Source organism: Macaca mulatta, chromosome 2, assembly GCF_049350105.2.
Source record: "Macaca mulatta isolate MMU2019108-1 chromosome 2, T2T-MMU8v2.0, whole genome shotgun sequence".
In the NCBI taxonomy this organism is placed as follows: domain Eukaryota; kingdom Metazoa; phylum Chordata; class Mammalia; order Primates; family Cercopithecidae; genus Macaca; species Macaca mulatta.
In genome coordinates, this window is record NC_133407.1 from 35,023,619 (window position 1) to 35,043,792 (window position 20,174).

General features: G+C 38.3%; 1 protein-coding gene across 2 annotated transcripts in view; it reads right to left on the bottom strand.

Annotated features, from left to right (window-relative positions):
• CPNE4 (copine 4) overlaps window positions 1–20,174 on the bottom strand; it is a 504,635-nt gene that overhangs the window by 371,120 nt on the left and 113,341 nt on the right. For both annotated transcript variants that reach the window (XM_015132141.3, XM_028843705.2), the window contains exon 2: window positions 12,591–12,771. In XM_015132141.3, coding sequence (XP_014987627.1) covers window positions 12,591–12,770 — 180 coding nt within the window. In that variant the 5' untranslated portion in view covers window position 12,771. The remainder of the gene's footprint in view (window positions 1–12,590; window positions 12,772–20,174) is intronic.

Genomic DNA, 20,174 nt, shown 5'->3' on the forward strand with positions numbered 1-20,174 from the left:
TACCTAGATTAAATTATGAAGAAATAGAAAATCTGAATGGACCAATAACCAGTGAAGAAATTGAGTCAGTAATAAAAATACATTTATCAAAGAAAAGCTCAGGACCTGATGGCTTTACTGCTGAATACACCAAACATTTAAGAAAAATTAATACCAATTCTCCTCAAACTAGTCCAGAAGATTGACCTCAAAAGCACAAGCAAAAATATACAACTGGGATTACACCAAACTAAAAAGCTTTTGCACAGCAAAGGAAACTATTAACAGTAAAGAGACAACTTACAGAATGGGGGAAAATATTTGCAAACTAGACACCTAACAAAGGGCTAATATTCATTCAGAATAAATAAGAAACTTAACATCAAAAAAATCCCAAATTACCTGATTTAAAAATGAACAAAGACTTAAAAAGACATTTCTCAAAAGACATACATATGATCAACCAGTAAATTTTTAAAATGTTCAATATTACTAATTATCAGGAAAATGTAAATGAAAACCACAATGAGATACCTCACCCAGTTAAAATGGCTATTATCAAGAAGACAAAAGAAAATAAAATAAGTGTTGGCAAGGATGTAAAGAAAAGGGAGTACTTACACACTATTAGTGGGACTGTAAACTAGTACAACCACTATGAAAAATAGTATGGAAGTTTCTCCAAAAAATTAAAAATAGATCTGTTATATTATCCAGCAATCCCACTACCAGGCATATATCCAAAGAAAATAAAATTAGTATGTTGAAGAGACATCTGCACTCCCATGTTTATTGCAGTATTATTTACAATAGCCAAGATATTCAATCAACCTAAATGTCCAATAACGAATGAATGGATAAGATAGTGTGATATATTTGCACAACAGAATACTGTCTAGTCATAAAAAGGAGTGAAATCTTGTTATTTGCACCAACATAGATGAACCTGGAGAACATCATATTAAGTGAAATACGCCAGGCACAGAAAGACACTGCCTAATCTTACTTATATGTAGAATCTTTTTTTAAGAAAGTTGGTATCATAGAAGCAGAGAGTAGAACAGTGGATAGCAGAGGCTGAGAAGGGGTGGAGAGAGGGGTGGATGAGGAGATGTTGGTCAATGGCTACAAAGTTACAATTAGAAAGAATACCTTCTGGTGTTTTAATGCACAGTAGAGTGAAGATAGTTAATAGTAAAATGCTGTATTTTACAAAATAACGAGAGGAGAGGCTTTTGAAAATTCTAACCATAAAATAAATGATAAATGCATGAGATGATGCATATACTACTCTGACTGGATACTTATATAAAACATGAAATTATCTCCCATCAATATATACAGTTAGTGTGTCAATTAAAAGTAATTTCTTAAAATTAACCATTCTACAAAATAACTTTACATTAATTTTTCATTTTGATCCTGAGCTAATTTTATTTGTTTTGTTTTTCATAAACTGAATATGAAAATTTATACTAACAAATTAAACTACAAGTTAATCCATTTGGAAAGAAAAACCTTATCAAGCTGAACATCTAAAATGAATGCATTTTGATGTATTTTATATGTAAATTATCTCACTAAAGTTGATAAAAAGGAAGAAATTGTATTTATATTTCAAACAAATAATTGCAGTACCTCTGAAGTAATTAGGCTACCCCAGAACACAATTTGGAAACCTTGAAATTCAAACTAACATTTGGTGAATCAGAATGGGGAAGTTGAGAACTGTTTGTGTCCCAAGGTTCAAATAAACAATGAAGAACTTCAATTCTCATTCCAGGAACTTCAATGGCTAAAAAACTTATCTAATCCCCAATAGCCAGCAAGGAAAATCTGCTACCCTGTCTATATTCTGTTGACTTTGAAGGAGACAGAAGCGAAAACCAGGTGAATTTTCAGCAAATAATTCACTTTGTTTTGTATATGATCTCAGTGAGAGACCCAAGGAAGGAGGATAAACTCCAGTAGAGACCTGGAGTGGAGCAGAGAAGAGACAACTCTCAAACACTGACCATAGCTACAGGACTCTCCCTGTCTTATGTGGAGAGAAATAAAGAGGAGCATGAAGAAATTTACAGCCAAAAAGATGTACGAAAACAAAATTAAGCCTGATAGAACCATGTTAGGAACTACTCCATTTCCCTCATCCTCAAATGGCAGGAAATGTCCCTCAAGCATCCTCTCACAACCCCATGCAACATAGTTACTACAAATGCATATACAGTTTACACACAAACACATAAACAAAAACTCTTTTAGATCAAACTTCTGGCTTCAGGCACCAGTAATCCTACTTACATGTGAAAGGGATTAGCCTAAGGGGGTAGCTGAGTTCTAATGAGTTGAGTTCTTCTTCTTCTGCTAAATGAGAAAAGGATGGTTCTCAAAAATCCAAGTGTCTTTGGAGGGAGAATATGGAGAAATGGACCATGGAAATGAAATCCATCTAACCATTCAATTACAAACATCTACTGTGCCAAGGGCTGTGATAAGTTATGGGGATGCAAGAATCAATGAAGTAGTCACAGTTTCAGTATCCCAGAATCACTTTCCCAGTGACCTCTAGACTCATCTCCACTGCTCTGCTTCTAGCCATGGGACACTTTTAATTACTTTAATTCTTAGAAAAGTTTGGGCCTGAAAAAGCATTTTTTTTTTATACAAAGCATTTTTCTCAAAGAATGACACATAAGCAATAATATGTTCGATAATAACACATAGTGAGCACTCACTCTGTGCCAGACACTTTTCTAAGCACTCTACATGTATTAACTCATTTAATCCTCACAGTGACTCTAATGAGGTAGGCACCATTATGGTACCCATTTTGCAGATGAGGAAATCAAGGCATAGAAAGGATTGAGCAATTCGCCCATTCTCACAGCTTATAATGGCTGGTCCAGGACTTAAGCTTAAACAGTCCAGCCCCATAGTCTGAGCTCTGAACTACTACTATGCCATGCACCACTGGGAACCTTTAGGAGGTCAGGCTAAAACCATATAATTTGGGGATAAGGGAGAGTTCAAATATTCCCCAAAACAGATTTAATTTCTACTAAAAATTCAGTTTTAAATGAATCAAAAAAGCTAAAGCAATGAGTGGGACATTTCCATACATGTCAACGGAGCATGTATTGTTACTACTCTCTAATAAATCATTCTGGTAATTTCTTTTTCTTTTTTTTTTTTTTAAAGACAGAGTCTCGCTCTGTCACCCAACATTCTGGCAATTTCAGTCAGAAACTTTAAGAACGTTCCTACTCTTTATCATGATAATTTTACTTCTAGGGAAAAAAAAATCCTAAATACAGGGTGATGGGGGCCAGATGCCCCATATATATAAGAAATTTATCCTGTAATTATTCATAATAGCAAAGCTTTGAAAATTCATATCCAATAATGGAAAGCTGGTTAAACCAACTGCGGTAGATTTTCTATGTGAAATATTATACAATCATTTAAAATGATGTTTATGACTACTTTTGATAATATACATATACATACACATACACGCTTTATCATGAAATTATAAAAAGGGCAGGATACAAACTATAAATGCTGTATGGGTTTCACTCCAATTACTATCATATCATCACAACAAACACAAATCCTATGTTTAACAGATATTCTTTAAACCAATATTACTAAATGAAGCCAAACTAATAGCACAAACCTGGGAGATTTAAGTAACACAAAAGATGAGAAATTGAGGTGCAAACAATGTAAGTCCCCTACAAACCACAAAGGTGGACACTAATAGGGAAAATATGTATGTAAAGAGTAAAAAAACATAATTGCACAAGTGTCAAATAGCAAAATCTTGTCTTGGCACAGTTTGCATAGAAAATATCTGAGTTTTAATTGATCACGAACCACATGACCATTCTTAATGGAGTTATAGAAGGCATTAATAGAAGTAAAGAGTGCAGGTCCCTGATGTTATTGCTCAACTGTCTTCTCCCTTGATGAAATCTTCCATTGTACTTGATACCTCCTGGTGCCACATTTTAAGAGGCATGGATGCCTTACCTTATTTTACCATCCTGAGATCAGGGACCTACCAACACCAAGACCTTTATTTACCTCATGATCTTAGACATTAAACATAGTTTTTCTCTACAAAATGTTCAGGAATACTCACTCTAAAATCCATGGCCAGAAAAACGAGTGTTTAATTTTGGGAATGATTAAGAGTTTGATTTAAAGACAGGCTTAATAGAAGTAAATCCTGGATACAAAAGAGGGCAGATTCCTAGCGGGCAGGAATATCAGTACCACATACTCCAGATCAACATGAAACACATGGTTTTAGATGAAGACATTGATGAAAGGAATAATTTGGATGCCTAGAACCAAAGGAGAGAAAAACATATCAATTTTATAGACTACTGGTAATTCGTTGGGTTATTCTGCCTCCACGGAGAACCGGATGAGAGAGGTGCAATGTCATGAAGACGACATGGGTATTGGAGACACAAAGATATGAGTTCAAATCCTAATACCACTTCTCACTAGTCTCGTGACCTTGAACATATACATTTCCTATGTGAATGTCAGTTTTCTCACCAGTAGAATGGGTTATCACAGTCCCTATCTTATAATACTGTCATGAAGATTATATGAATATGCATGTAATGACTTAGCATATGGTGCATAACAAACACTCTGGTGCTCATTATTCTGAGAGGAGGACAGTGAAGGATAGCAGGAGCACAGTTTTGAAGTCAGACAGTCTGGGTTCAATTTGTCATAGCTCCTTCACTTACCACTTGTGTGACCTGGAGCAAGTTACTTAACACCTCTGTGCCTCTGCACTATATACAATTTTTTTTTGTCTACTATACCTCAATAAAGATAGAAAAAAAAATAGGCTGGGCACAGTGGCTCACACCTGTAATCCCAGCACTTTGGGAGGCCAAGGCAGGAGGATTGCTGAAGGCCAGGAGTTTGAGACCAGCTAAGCAATGTATCGAGATTCCATTTCTACAAAAAATAAAATTAGCCAGGTGTGGTGGCATGTGCCTATAGTCCTAGCTAGTTGGGAGGCTGAGGTAGGAAAATTCTTTGATCCCGGGAATTTGAGGCTGCAGTTTTCCCATCAAAGTTTTCCCAAATGGGAATCTGATGCAAAATCACAGTGGAAACTTTGTGAACAAGTGAAGAATTTGAGCTATGATTGCACCACTGCACTCCAACCTGGGCAACAGAGAGAGAGACTCTGTCTCTTAAAGAAAAAAAAAAAAAGAGGATGGAAAAAATAAAATAAAATATAGATGAGCACAAGTTGCAAGATTGTTTTGATAATTAAATATGACAATATATATAAAGTGCTTAGGAGAGTACCTGATACATAGTTTAAGTACTCTCAATATACTGAAGGTATTACAAATAGATCATCATTGTCATTCATAAAGAGATAAAATAGAATGAAATTACAAAGGAAATACGATTTTTAAGGAGATAATTATCAATAGTGAGTCTAATTAAACATGCAAATAGGCACCCAGGAAAAGTGTCAAAAACACCTCCTTTGAAATGTTGAAGGTGAGTCAATCTAGAGGCAGAAGACTCCTAATTGTACATGTCCTCTCAAACCCTCCAATCTGTAGTTTCATCTTTCAAATGACCAGCATGGGACTCAAGGTACACTATAAAAACTGCTGGGGACCAATGCTCCATTTGAATGCCCAGAATGTGGCTTGCCAGTTCTTGAGGCTAAGGATGCGAGTAAGGCTAATGTCATGGTGTTTTCCTCTATGCATGAAACCAGATGTTGTTCCTCTGGCTGATGAAATTATCTTCAGGGTATGTAAGAGAATTAATTAAGAGCCAACACAGATTTCAACTCAAATACTTTTTGCTCATCTGTAACCTGAATTTCCCTTCTCGTGTAATTCTGTTTTCAGACGTTGACATTGAAAATGTTGAGATTTTAATTATAAGGAATCCAATTAGTCACATATGCAATCCAGTAATCTTATTTTCCTATATCTAAGTGCATCACTTAAAAATTGAACATCATGGAACCATCAGCCTCTGGTCACAGGGACATAACCTCAGGCAACAAGGAGAAAATATTCTCTGGCTGTAATATTTGATTTTGTTTTCTCTTATATTCAATGCTCAGGGTAAGATTTCTAATATCACCAAGATCAGCTTTCCTTTTCTTTTTTTTTTTTTTAAGAAATTATTCTTATTAAGGATGTGTTAAGGGGGAGGTATAAAGCAACATCAAAGTTTTCCCACATGGGAGTCTGATGCAAAATCACAGTGGAAACTTTGTGAACAAGTGAAGAAAACTGTTGTTTTTTATCATCTGTCATGCTAGGTGTTACCCATCCAAACGTTACAAGTCAACAAAGTGTGAACAGAAAATCTTTCGAGAAAGAAGCTTGTCTGTGATATCCAGAGAGAATGTTTTAATTGAATTAATTTTCATTTTCTAGCTCCGGTCTATGTCCACAACTGGGAGGTTAACAGTGTTCTGAGACCTAGCCAAGGGAGTGTGGGAGTATAGTCTAAACTCAAATGCCTCCAGGGGCCACTTTTGTAGGGCAAGTGAGTGAGGCAGGCTGACTAGCAGGAGGCACAAGCACAAACCTCATATTTTGTTAAAGAGAAAAGATGGTCATTATCACCAGCTCATTGTTGCCATAGGATTAAAGACCCCACACTGCCAGATTTTCTGTTTTTTTTCATTAAAAAACAGAGATCTGGAGTTATGAAAAATCTCATGATCTTTAAGTTTTGGCAACTACTACAAAGCTTGTTGGAACACTGTGAAGACTAGACAAAATACGTCTGCAGGCAACAGAAAGGCCACCAGATTCAAGTTTGCAAGCTTTGATACAGCAGAAATAACATGGACTTTGGAAGCAACCAGATTCCAGCTTTACTGTTTACTCGTTGTATGACCCTGGGCAATGTATTAATTCTCAAGCCTTAGCTATCTTTTCTAGTTAGTAAAGCTTTTATTGCAGAATAATTGTGAGGATAGAATGTAAAATATGTAAATATGTAAAATAATACATAACTGGCATCAATACAGATTGATGGCTACTTTAATTCATCACATAAATGTTAATATTGCTCATCCCATTTTCATAAAAGTTCTAGGCTTTGGAGCAATGGAAAATTGAATACCTTAGGTACAGGTAAAATTGCTATTTTGAGTTTTATCCTCATGGTTTAATACATGAAAGGGTGCTGGCCCACTATTATCCCAAGCATGAGAGGAACCTGTTTTTTAGAGTTCTTCCACAAGCCCTCTAGCCCAGAAAATTCCAAAGCCCACTTCTCTGGGCAAGCTCAACAACATGGGCACACATTATCCCTTCTGTGCTGCTAACAGGGATGCTAGGCCATATGGTGACCAAATCCTACATCTGGGAAGTGGAGTGGGGAGGGGGAAGAGAAAATGAAAAATAGTGGAGGGATCAGGATTAATCACCAGAATTATAAGGAGTTCAAACAACTCTACAGGAAAAAAAATCTAATGATCTCATCAAAAAATGGGAGAAAGATATGAATAGATACTTCTCAGAAGAAGACATACAAATGGCAAACAAGCATATGAAAAGGTGCTCAACATCACTGATCATCAGAAAAATGCAAATCAAAACTACAGTGAGATATCATCTCATCCCACTTAAAATGGCTTGTATCCAAAGACAGGCAATAACATGCTGGCGAGGATGTGGAGAAAAGGGAACCCTTGTACACTGTTGGCGGGGACGTAAATTAGTGCAACCACCATTATGGCATGATTTATTTTAGTCCCCCTCCACATAAAGGTAACCTAGGCACCCTTGAGGTGGTCGTCCTACCACACATTCAGGGAAAGAAAAAGATTTAAGTCAAGATCTCATGTTGAGTCCTCTTTCTCAAGGTCACATGACTGTCTGAGACCCCAGCTCTCTGTCTCTAAGATTGTGTGAGATTACTGGACACTGAGGTTTTTGAGGACACAAGCCATGGTGCTCAACACATGCTGGGGTTAATTTAAATAGCTGTGTTGCTTTTTCACAGAGCTATTATCAGCAGGAAATAACATAAGTAGATGGATATTGTGAATATAAAATACTATATGGATATATTATTGCTACAAACAATAATCTTGTAGTAGAGTCCACTGATAATTGATATGTTACATATAACCACACTAATCATCACTAACAATAATTACCAACAACTCACCAAATCCCATGGTTCATCATAACATGTTTCCATATGGAATTGATCCAAAGGTAGGTAGTTTTCAGAATTACTTAGAGCTTCCAAGAAAGATCTCAATAATTGTGTATTAAAATTCAATGAAAAAATTGAATTAATATTGATTGAAGTAACCTCCTAGAACTTTGGAGTATAATTTGGGTGTTCCCAATGAGAACAAGTACTCTGCCAACGATAGGGTCACTGCCAAGGGCCACACACTTATGAGCTTGGTTCTACCCAGGCATGCCCAGGAATAGAGCACATGCTCCAGTGAACTGAATATAAGTCTTTAGCTTACAAGAGTCCTTGCCTTCTGACTCTCTGAGAAGTGTTTGTACCACTCGATTATGATGCTTAGTTCCAGGAGCTAGTGAACACATCAGGACTCACCAGAAAGCAGGAAGATATTATTTCCACTCCTCAAAGTAAGATGAAAAGCATTCTAAATTATCATTACACTTAACTGTCACCATATACTGCCACCATGACATAGCCAGGAGTTGATGAAGAGGGATTTTTTTTAAAGGATATGATCCTAAATTAGGGAAATGAAAGGGTATGAAATGAAACTCTCAGTTTGCAATGTATTTCAAAGTCATAAGTTTTTTTATTCCCTCCTTTCTGTCAATAAAAATCATGGCCATTATTAAAGATTTACTATAAGTTTTCACCTAATAAAAATATTTCCGGCCAGGCATGGTGGCTCACACCTGTAATTTCAGCACTTTAGGAGGCTGAGGCAGGTTGGTGGACCCATCTGGTATGAGTAGGAAAAATAGAGGAGTTGCAGGCAGGGCTGGAAATGCTGCCTTGAAGGGTCCTCCCACTATGATCCAGCTTCTGCTAGATGGCCCAGTTGTTTGGTTCTGGGACTGCCATCTTCTCCTTTTGTCCCTCTCACCCAGAGGAGTGCTGGCTCCCTTAGAGGGTTGGGAAAAGGGCAGAACCCTTGATTTGAAACATTTGCCAATGTCTGTGGTGTAAATACTCCCTGACTTGCAAAATTCCTGAATATTTAACAGTGTGCTCTCAGGAGACTATATAAGCTGATTCCAGCACATGACTGCTCCAGCCCTAAGCAGAGTTCCTGTTGTTCATTCCTGGGTTCCTTCACAGCCCCTATTTAGGTTTTCAGTATTTTCAGCTTCTTTGTTACTAATTATCTAATTATTTATCTTAGCCACCAGGCATGCACTTTATTTATATTATATCCTTACTGTATATTGTTAAGAGAGCAAAATTTATTAAACTTCTTCTATAAGTACCATAATATAAATGAACCATATGACTAAGCAAGCTAGAAATTAAGCTGATATTATTGGTTATAGCGTGAGACTTTCTACATAAAGGAAGCTATGAATCAGTTTACACTGTGGCACAAGGTTCCTATCACTGTGCACAGGTGGCAAAGTTTGTGGTAGCTGTGTGCTATAGTAACACTGTAATAGGACACTTTGGAAAAATTATTTGACAATATATATCAAAAACCTGAAAAGCTTCCTATTATTTGTCCCACCAGTTCTACTTAACAGAACTATTGTAGGAACTCATCCAAAAAGAAGGGAAAATCCTTACGCACAAGGATGTTTATTGTGGATTACTTAAAATAGGGTATATCTGGAAGCTATTTCAAAGTGAAAAAATTGACAAATTTAAATCCATTTGATGGGATATTATGCAGCTTTGAAATTACAATGATCAATATTATAGCAATGTGAGGAAAAGCACATACTACTAAGCAATAAAATTAGGAAAGAAAATTTTATAAGCATGATAATAATCATATGAGAAGATGCATGCCAGAAGAAAAAGGCTAAAATAAATATATACAAATAATAGTTGAATTATGTTAAGGGGTTATAAGTAGATGGATTTCTTGCCTGTAATTTCCAAGGAGTTACTTTTTTTATAACGTAGGCATTCCATTTCGTTTCGTTAAATAAAAAATAATAAGACTTACTAACAAAGTCAATGAGAATATTTAGAAGGGGAAAGAAAAGATACTACACATTAAGACACCCGTGAATACTGTTTTATATTTACATTCTAAGCCTTCGATAGGCCTGAAGTTAAATTAAGATTCCCCAATCTGCCTATCTGCATTCATTTTCTATGTATGTTGACTCCTCACCTAAATTTCACCTGCTCACTAACTGCTATCAAGCCTTTCTTTCAAAAAAGTGGCTGATATTACATATCTACATACAATTAAACATGTTGCCTCTTGGGTCTTTTGAACCTTGTTTCTACTATAGAGTGGAAGACTGTCTCTGAGAGCGGCACCTTCCGGCTGTTTATAAACAGGTGAGAGTAGTATTAAAGGCTTAAAGAATTTGGTCCTATGGATCCAAAACAGGTCTATTTGTGCTCTGATCAACATGGCTTCAAATCCCTTATTCTGAGTTCTTTATTTTCTTAGAATAAGAACTGCTTCCTCTGCTACATCCTCTTCTCCCTATTTCTCCATTTACATCAGCTAGATCTTTAAAAACAAGGCTTACTTAGACCAGGTACCTAGATGCAAAAAAAAAAAAAAAAAAAAAGGAAAAAAACCTTAAAATCAGTGCTCATTCAATTTGTTTTGAATTTTAAATAAACAAAACCTAGCTGCAGAATTCAACCTGAAATATTGCCACACAAACCACCAAAGACTGATACCAGTGTCCAGCATAATTATAAAATAGTAATAAAGATCTCAGGTTCTGGAGCTCCAATGCATGGGTTTAAATATTAGCTTTTCCACTTATAAGCTGACTGCTCTTGGGAAAATCCTTAATCTTTTTATCTTTCCATTTCCTTGCCTGTGAAATGGGGATAATATCTTGTAGAATTTTTGAAAGGACTAAATTGGTCATTTCATGTAAAGCACTCAGACTAGTGCCTGGCACTTAAAAAGTACCCAATAAGGTTTAGGTCATATTGTTTTAAGTTCTTGCTCCAAAAAATAAGTATTTCATGATGTGTCCCCTTGTTCTTCCCCAGGTACCACCATTAGTCACAGAAACATCTGGCCAAGTGTAGCACAGTTGATACAAAGAACCCCACTGTTTTTCCTAGAGCTTCTCTCCACTGGGTCCGTGATCAGTTAGAGTCTAGCAGGCACAAAAATGAATAAATCCTTCCCAGAATAAACTTTTTTTAAAAACCCAAGTCATCTCTTAACAACTTGGGGGCCCATCGCTCTTTGAAGAATGACTCACAGAAATGCCATTCCATTCACACCACTGCCAAGGGAGCAGCTGCCTTGCCCAAGCACAGCAAACAGTGTGTGTTAGGAAACATTCTGAGTGGATATTTTACACATGAGTTTTGGGGGATGTCTGAATGTGGTTTTGCTACCTTCCAAAGCTAGTTAAAACTGCATGCTCGCCTTATGAGCTTGTAGGCCCCCAGCTCTTTCCTCCTATTTCTGCCATCCCCATCTCCTTACTTCTGAATCTGCTCATGATTTCCACATGCAGGATTCATCTTTCTCCAGTCCTCAACCAACTCAGACTGAGGTAACCATCCCACTCAGCCACATAAACCCATGGGGCTTAGAATGAGTCACTTCTTCAGTCCGAGGACTGAGTTTAATTATCATTGTTGGGTTCCCATGTGGCTCTCTTGGGTCCGCAACACTTCCTAGAATGTATGTTTCTCTACAGACTTATGACTTGTCCTGTGTCAGCTCCGTCCAACAGTCACCCTGTTTTGGGCTTGGTCACAGAACTGGACTTCAGTCTTGGTCCCTACTCCTCAGTTCTGGTCAGCTACCCTGGATAGTAAATAGCTCCACCTAGCTCCCAAAACTGGAGTTTGCCCCTCTACTGCAGACAGATTTCATGGAACTGACTTGCTCATACCTGTCCTCTTGGTTCCCTCTCTCAATTCAGAACCTATGGATAGGACTCTCATCTACTGAGCTCATTCCATCTGAGTAGTCAATTCTCTCTCAACCCCCTAAAACCTGTTTCCTCAAAGCTACCATTCCTAAAATTCTAATTAAGTCTAATCTGAACTCTGCCTTGGCCATAAGACTTTGTCTCTGGAACCAGTTTTTGGAACTTTCTCACCCCAGCCCAGTCTGGGGCCTGGGTTCATGTCTGTTCCTGGTCCTCTTGCTACTTACATGTTGCCAACGAGTGGGCATAGGATGAAGAGTATATTGTGAGTATTTCTTGGTAATTAACAAAAACACCTAAAAAGTCTTAGGCTCATGAATTAAGGGTAAATGTCAAAATATCCACAACATCAAAACAGCAACATCAAAACATCATGATAGAAATGTGATCATATTCACTTATCAAATTTTTTACTTCATCAAAATAAACCACCTGAAGATATAAAATATCAAAACATTTTTGAGCCAATCATCCAGCCGTGCTTCTGTCCATTTCATTGGACATGCCTACCTCAAACCACTGCCCGTGAGACTGCATCTTGAGGATGACACAGGGGTCTGGTTTGGAAAGGGCATCTCTGTCAGAAATGCCTTTGCACGCCACACGCAGCTCAACTTTGGTCAGGCAGGGGCTGTTAAAGATTCCCAGTGTGTTGGCAGCAGACTCATAAATGTTGCTCATCTTCTTCATTCTGTTTTAGGCAAGTAAAAGAAGAAAAAAGAAGTGCCAATCACTGCAATATTTGTCAAAGGAGAAAGCCTCCCAATCACCCTTCAGAAAATGGTTTGACAGTTTCAAACATTGAAGGTATTTATCGCACTTTCCAACCTAGTGACACAGTTCCAGTGAAACAGATCAAAACAAACAAACAAAAAACAGGTGCTGGTGCACTTGGTTAAGAACACTATTTTCTTGTATGATTTGCATACATTTGCATAGTAAAATTTTTAGCCTGTGAAATAAAATTAATGAATTAGTTCAATAGGCTGCAAACTGTAACCCAGCTCTTCAATAAGTGTATGACTTGTGTGAAATTGTACAGATGATTGTTGGTTCATCAATTTAATCACATCTCAAGTTTTCAAGACTAAAAATCCAACTCAACTCCTATGTGATGGCATGGAGAAGTATATCGTTCTTTCTGAAGCAGCAGCCAAATTTCCCACCCCTAAAACTTTGCCCATCTTCTCAAAATGCCATCAGCAAGCCAGCTCCAAGACAGAGGCCCAGCATCTGAGTCCCTGTCCCCAAATGCATGAGCCTATTCTCACCTTTCCCTTTCCCACTCCCACCTGCCATATCAGAACTCAGAATCAAAAGGGAGAAAGTGATAGGGAGGAAAAACACAAAGCTTCCTATTCTGAACTTGTGGAAACAGCAGCTACATTTAAGCACTGCAGGCCCCCCACCCCTGCCCATCTCCATGTGATATCCTTTATAACAACACTTTGCATCCCAGAGTCCCAGTGATCCACCAGAGGCCACCAGTGCTCTCCTTCTCTGAAGAGGACTGGACCTGTAGGATTCTCTAAGGAGCAAAATTCAATACCTTGCTTATGGAATTCTGTGTCTTTGTAGATTCATTAGGGAAAATGACAATGGCTTCCTCAACCTCACATGGCATTGGGGCTCTGCAGTGGAATTTCTTCATCTATAAAATGGGAATAATTCCCCTCTCTCTCCTTCCCTTCTTCCACGAATATTTAGTGAGCTTCCCCTTGGTACCAGCACTACACCAGGTTCAACTGAGTACAGCATGCCACCTCTTTTACAGGATGATGGCTATGCTTCAACATTACACATTACACACAGACACACACACACACAATCACACCAACAGCATTTTATTGGAACACAGGCATGTTTATTCATTTATGTATTTATGTATTTCACACACACACACACACACACACACACACACTCTCTCTCTCTCTCTCTCTCTCTCTCTCTCTCTCTCTCTCTCTCTCTCATGCACACCAACAGCATTTTATTGGAACACAGGCATGCTTCTTCATTTATATATTGATGTATTTATCTGCGGTTGCTTTCACTACAATGGCAGAATTGAGTAGTTGCAATAGAGATTGCAAGTACCACAAAGCCTAAAATATTTATTATGTGGCCCTCTTCAGAAAATGTTTACCAACCTCAGTTCTAAAATATTAGGTAACGGAAATTTGTAGTTTTGGAGAGTTGCAATTCTGGTTTTAATATATGTTGGGAAATTAGTTTTAAGATGAAAACTGTTCTATCTTCTACCAAAGTGAACATTAATAGGGACTTTGGGACATTTGTTTTTTACAGATGAAAAAATTCAAGCTCAGAGAGGATTGGCAGCTTGCCCATATTATGCAATTATTCTAATGGCAGAGCTGGGACTGGAGTACCAGTTTTCTATCTGCCAGCCCGAAGCTATTTTTACCACAGGTAAAACCTTTAGCTGGAGAACTGTTCAAATATACCAAGGAACAGTGGATACAACAAATATCCTTGATTTATTTCAACCTCCGTACAGAGTCATACATCCCTTCTATTCGTAAATAAATTATATTCAAATACAGAAAATGCACAAATTATAAGTCTATAGCTTCAAAAACCATTTTCCCTATATTTTTACAAGTTGTGAGCAGATCAATCACTACAGCAACATAGGTGACAGAGTATACAGAAAATGAAATTTACAACAAAGTCAAGGGAGGGAAATAATCAGCTGGTGGGAAGATGGTTTTGTGTTCAGACAGGTTTGTAAGTGTGCTACAAACTCTCTTTATCAACTGTTTGGTAAGAACAGCTTATTCTTCAATAAATATCTTCCTGAGTTCTGCTTTTCCCAATGCATTAGCTGGCTTCTTGGAATCTATACTCCTCTTCTGCAGCCTTCACTGCCCTCTCCTATCTCCAAGAGCCATCACTGTCCTTCTAACTTTCCCTATCCTTATAGGCTAATGCCATGTCCATCTCTTCCAAATCGACAGTTTTAATATGTGTTAGGAAATACATATTGTATTTTTACATACATATTGTATGCAAAATACTATGCAAGCTACGATGGAATATGGGATGTCTCTAATATCAGTCTTGATTGTGAGGTATAATGCAAAAAGACTACGTCAAGGAGACAGAGAATTCCAGATTCAAATCCCGACTCCTCCATTCACTGACCATATATCCTTGGTCAGGGTATTTAACATCTCAGACAGTAATACCTATCTTGAAGAGTTGCTGTAAAGAGCAGATTAAATAATATATGTAACGTGATTACCACAATACCAGGTATATTGTGGATGCTCTGATAGTAGCAGCTATTGTTATTGTGTTCTGACTTATCTCCAGATAAAATCATTCATGCTTTCACTACCAACCGAAAACCTCTTAGATGTCTCACTATTAAGACCAAACTTCTATAAGTCCATTTAAACATCTTCTGTATTTGAAACCTGCACAGTCTGAGCATACTACCCTCCAAGAGCACACAGTCATCTTTCAAATCTGTTTATCTGAGGATTCATACACATGAGTCAATAACTCTCACAGGTTCACAAGTCAGACAGTAAAACAATGGTGACAGCTCTTCTAATATTGTGAAGCTGCTTTATCAACTTCCTAAGATAGACAATTTATTCATCAATCAGTGTTCTTTCCAAAGCATCAGCTGGCTCTATGGGAATCCTATACTCCATAAAAGCCCTTTCTTGCTCCATATAAAAGATAGTCACATGTTATGTGCAATTCACAAGGCATCTGATGGGAATGGCAGGATTCCCACAATGCAGAGGGGTCAATTGTCTCATCCTCCCTCATTTACTCATTTCCAGGTTGTTACAACACTTTTGGTTCAAATGGGTCTGGTTAAGTGAATTTTAGATGATAATATATAGTTTTAACTATCCCTACCTCTCCAATGGATTATTGCAAAGAAATCTTATTGAATGTAAAAAAATTAATAATAATGTAGGCAACCAAACACCATGAAATAGCAGAGGTGGCACATTTTTCTCCTAGTCTGAGGTTCCCGTTGGCCATCATGCTTGCTTAAAATGGTGGCAATCTTATCACATGTGTTAATAATTGCCCAAGATAATTAAAACTTATCAAGACTTCTTGAAATATGGATTGATACATGCAATCACTATAGGATATTCTATATCAACGTATGTAGTTCTTGCTCTGAATTATTGATAGTAAATTTAAGTAGTTTATAAAAGAATAAATATATAAACTGGAGGCACATGTTTAGAGTTTTTTTAATCAATGGAATACATGATTCAGAAATTTTATGGATCACTTCTTTAAGCAATGAGAAACAGACGATTTGAAGCTGGGAAATGGGCATGATCAAATAAATATTTGATAAATATCAGTCTAGTACTAATATGATGGTTGGACTGCAGGAGAGAAAAAACATTTGTAATCATATGAGGCTGTTTTGCTGATCACTTTCTATTCCTCCTTTTCCCATTGATTCTACTTTCTTCCCTCTGCTCAGGGCCCTAAAAGGCTTACCTCCATTGACTGCCAGCACATTGTTGGCAAGTGTTACGTTGGGTTTCACTAAAAGGATGCAGTTTTGGGGAAAGGGGAGAGACAGAACAGCATATTTCTTCCCAACTCCTACCCTGATCGTTAGCAGTAGCCAAGCAAATGACCATAGCTCTATCTGCAAGCCTCCAGATATCACTGGCCTTAGTAACAACACTGTTTCCTCGCCTTACTCCTTCAGTCTTATGAGTTGTAATGTTTTCCTGCCAGTCTTAAGGTGGGCATCCTAGAAGCAAAGCCTGAAACAGGGATTCAGATGCAGTTGATTTCCTTCTCTCAGAGGAGAGAAGAAAAGGGCAGGAAGCAAAGAGGTGGTCTCAGCTGGCGTCCAGCTTTAATCTGATTCCATGGGGGCTCTGGGACATGAATTGTACCCTTAAGGAAAGAGGTTCAGCCTATTTTAACTCCATGTGAGAGTCATGCTAGGGATGAGGGGGCATAAACTCTTAGATTTGCTGCTTCCCCACCTTGACTGAAAGCAATCAGGCATTCCCCAGAAAAGAGGCAGCCATGAGCCATTATCAGTTAACACTTGGCAGTCCTTGAGGGAGGGATGCACTTACTGGATAAAGGGCATGTAGGCAGAATATCATTGGGTCTATTTTACCACAATGGTTGGTCTCTAGGAACCTCCTTATAAATTCCTTTAACTTTGACCACATAACAGTAAATTTTCTTTTCATTAAAATCTCTTGAATCAATAGAGATGATTCTGTTTTCTGTTTGGAAGAGAACTAGAGCAGTACAGCTGGAATTAAAAATTAGGAGTGGTGTGGCAGACAGAGGCTAAGATGGCCACCTCCTGGTATTCATGCCCTGTATAACACCCTCACTTTGAGTGTGGGTGAGACCTGTGACTTGCTTTTAACCAATAAAATATGGCAAAAGCAATGGAATGTCACCTCTGCCTTCATGATACCTCAGATAATGACACCATCTTGATAAGAGACTCTCTCCCTTGTTGGTTTTAATGAAGTGGCCATGTTGGGAGGCAAGGAACTGAGGGTAACATTCATCCAATAGCCAGCCAGAAACTGAGACTTTCAGTCCAACACGTTGAAAGGAAATGGATTCTGCCAACAACCATGTGAGCTTGGAAGTAGATCATTCTCCAGTTGAACCTCAGATGTGACAGTAGCCCTGACTGACACCTCAATTGCAAACTTGTGAGACTTGGAGACAGTGAATCCGAATAACCTGTAACAGTATTTCTGACCCACAGAAACAGTGAGATAATAAATATAGGCTGTTTTAAGCTGCTAAATTTGTGGTAATATTATCTAGCAACCAATAATTATTAATAATACAAACAGATTCAAGAGGCGCTCCAAGGTGTATGTGTGTGTGTGTGTGTAAACTCCTTTAGATCAGGGACTACTTCTTATACTTTACTGCATCCTCAGTAGTGCTCATCTTGGTAATATTTCTGGTCTGGTGATGAAGCCAACATAAACCTTCATTTCTAGAGGGATAGGGTACAGGTAAGCAATATGGAGATACTAAAGACAAAATTCCCAGCTTTTCACAATTATACTTAGGGTCCACAGCTTACCTCCTGGTGCCTGCACAAATGAAAGCCCTGACAAAATATACTGGAGTTCATGAGTTCTTGTGCCTGACCTTGACTTTGGAGGTAGTACACAGGACAGTGAAATCAAATTGTTTGGCTCTGTTCCAGCTGAAGCTCACTGCTGAAAGGTGATCATAAAATATGGCTCTGTCAACGAGTGATCAGCTACCTCTAGGCCCAGATAAGTGGAGTAAACAAGTAATTTCACACTCTGCTAGAGAACAGGATTAATATAGCCAGATTATCAATACATTCTCCATGGCTGATTTAAATCCTCTTTGTTGCCTTTCACACAATACCTTGGTTTTAGGGAGACTAATGTCTGCTGAGAATTATTTTGATAAAAGCTGACTTTTGGCCAATTTTAGAAGCAAATTATAATTGTCCTTTCACTCAGATAATTTAAGTTATTAAAAACTACCACTTCAGCATATTCACATTCTCTAACAGGACAAACTGATCCTGAAACTTAATTAGTTTCTGAAGGAGCTGCAAACAACACAAAGACAATAGAGAACTCAAGAGGGAAGAGAATCAGCTTGAGTTCACAGGGGAACCAGTTGAGCAGAGCTTGTCTTAAGACTGTGTCAAGAATAAGTGCATAATCACTCTTCTGCTTGCCTTGGCATTATTCAGCCTTTTAAAATGTCATAGTACATGCAGGGAAGGCTGGGGTGCTGGATGTCTCTATCTCACAACATTTCCATCACAATTCAAGAAACTTGTATAAGGGATCTGCTATGTGCCTGATGTTGTGCTGAATGCTGGAGGCACTGAACATCCACTCACTCAACCAGAGATTAACAAGGTGTTATTCCACTCAGACTTGTCAATCCATTTCCTAGTCAACATGCCTCAGATCAAGAGGAGATCTATCTCGCACTTACCCATAGGTGGCAAGCACTGTGCCAGACACTGTAAGGGATGGAGGTATAAATGAGATAGTCCACCTGCCTAAAGTTTCATATTCTGGAGCAGTGCATCTCAGACTTGACCGTGATCACAAATCACCTGGGAAGTAGTTAAAATGTAGTTTCTGTTTCAAGAGTGTAGATGAGGGCCTGAGATTCTGCTCCCAGATGTTGTTGATTCTGCTAGCCTGCGGACTACACCTTGAGTAACAAGGTTGCTTAGTACAAACCAAGCATCTATAAAACAAGGCAAACTTCCCCCAGATATTACTTATCTTAGGAACAGACACTCGTATATGAGATGCAGGATAACACAGGGATAAGTGCAGATCTAGTATTGGAGCATTTGAGTTTGAATCACAGCTCTACTGTTGTTCAAGTAGGTAGCTAGTCAGGCATGAATAATGTAAAAGAGGGCTCCCCCCACTCCATCAGGAATGTCAGGCGACCATCAGGTGATGGTCAGGAAGTTGTCACACTGTCTCTCTAAAATAATAATTAGTCACAGCCAGTGCCAGGGAAAGGCAGTCTCCATAGATAAAAACACCTGAAACTGATGATCAGCAGCTTTTGGATAAGATTTCAGCAGTTGGGCGAGTAGGCTCAAGCATGCATATTAGGAGGCAAAATGGTACCATTTCACTGGTACATAACCATCAGGGGCATTCCACTGGTAAGGAAAGAATGCCTCAAATGAGCACACGTACAGCTCCAGTAAACACACTGCTCGTGCTCCCCTCCCAAGTGCTGGCAGGCCACTGTGCATGTGGACAACCCACCCCGAGGGAAGAATCAGGGAAGAAGGGACGCAAGACCCCAGAAGTGTGTTCATATATGAAACCCCAAGTCAAAAGGTCAAACTGTGCACTTGTCTGTCAAGTTGCCTGCTTGGCCCTCTTCCAAGTGTATGTTCTTTCCTTTTGTATCTGTTCTAAAGCTTTTTAATAAACTTCACTTCTGCTCTAAACCTTGCCTTGGTCTCTCCTTCTGCCTTATGCCTCCTTGGTCGAATTCTTTCCTCCGAGGGGGCAAGAATTGCAAACTCACATGGATTCACTGCCAGTAACACTATTT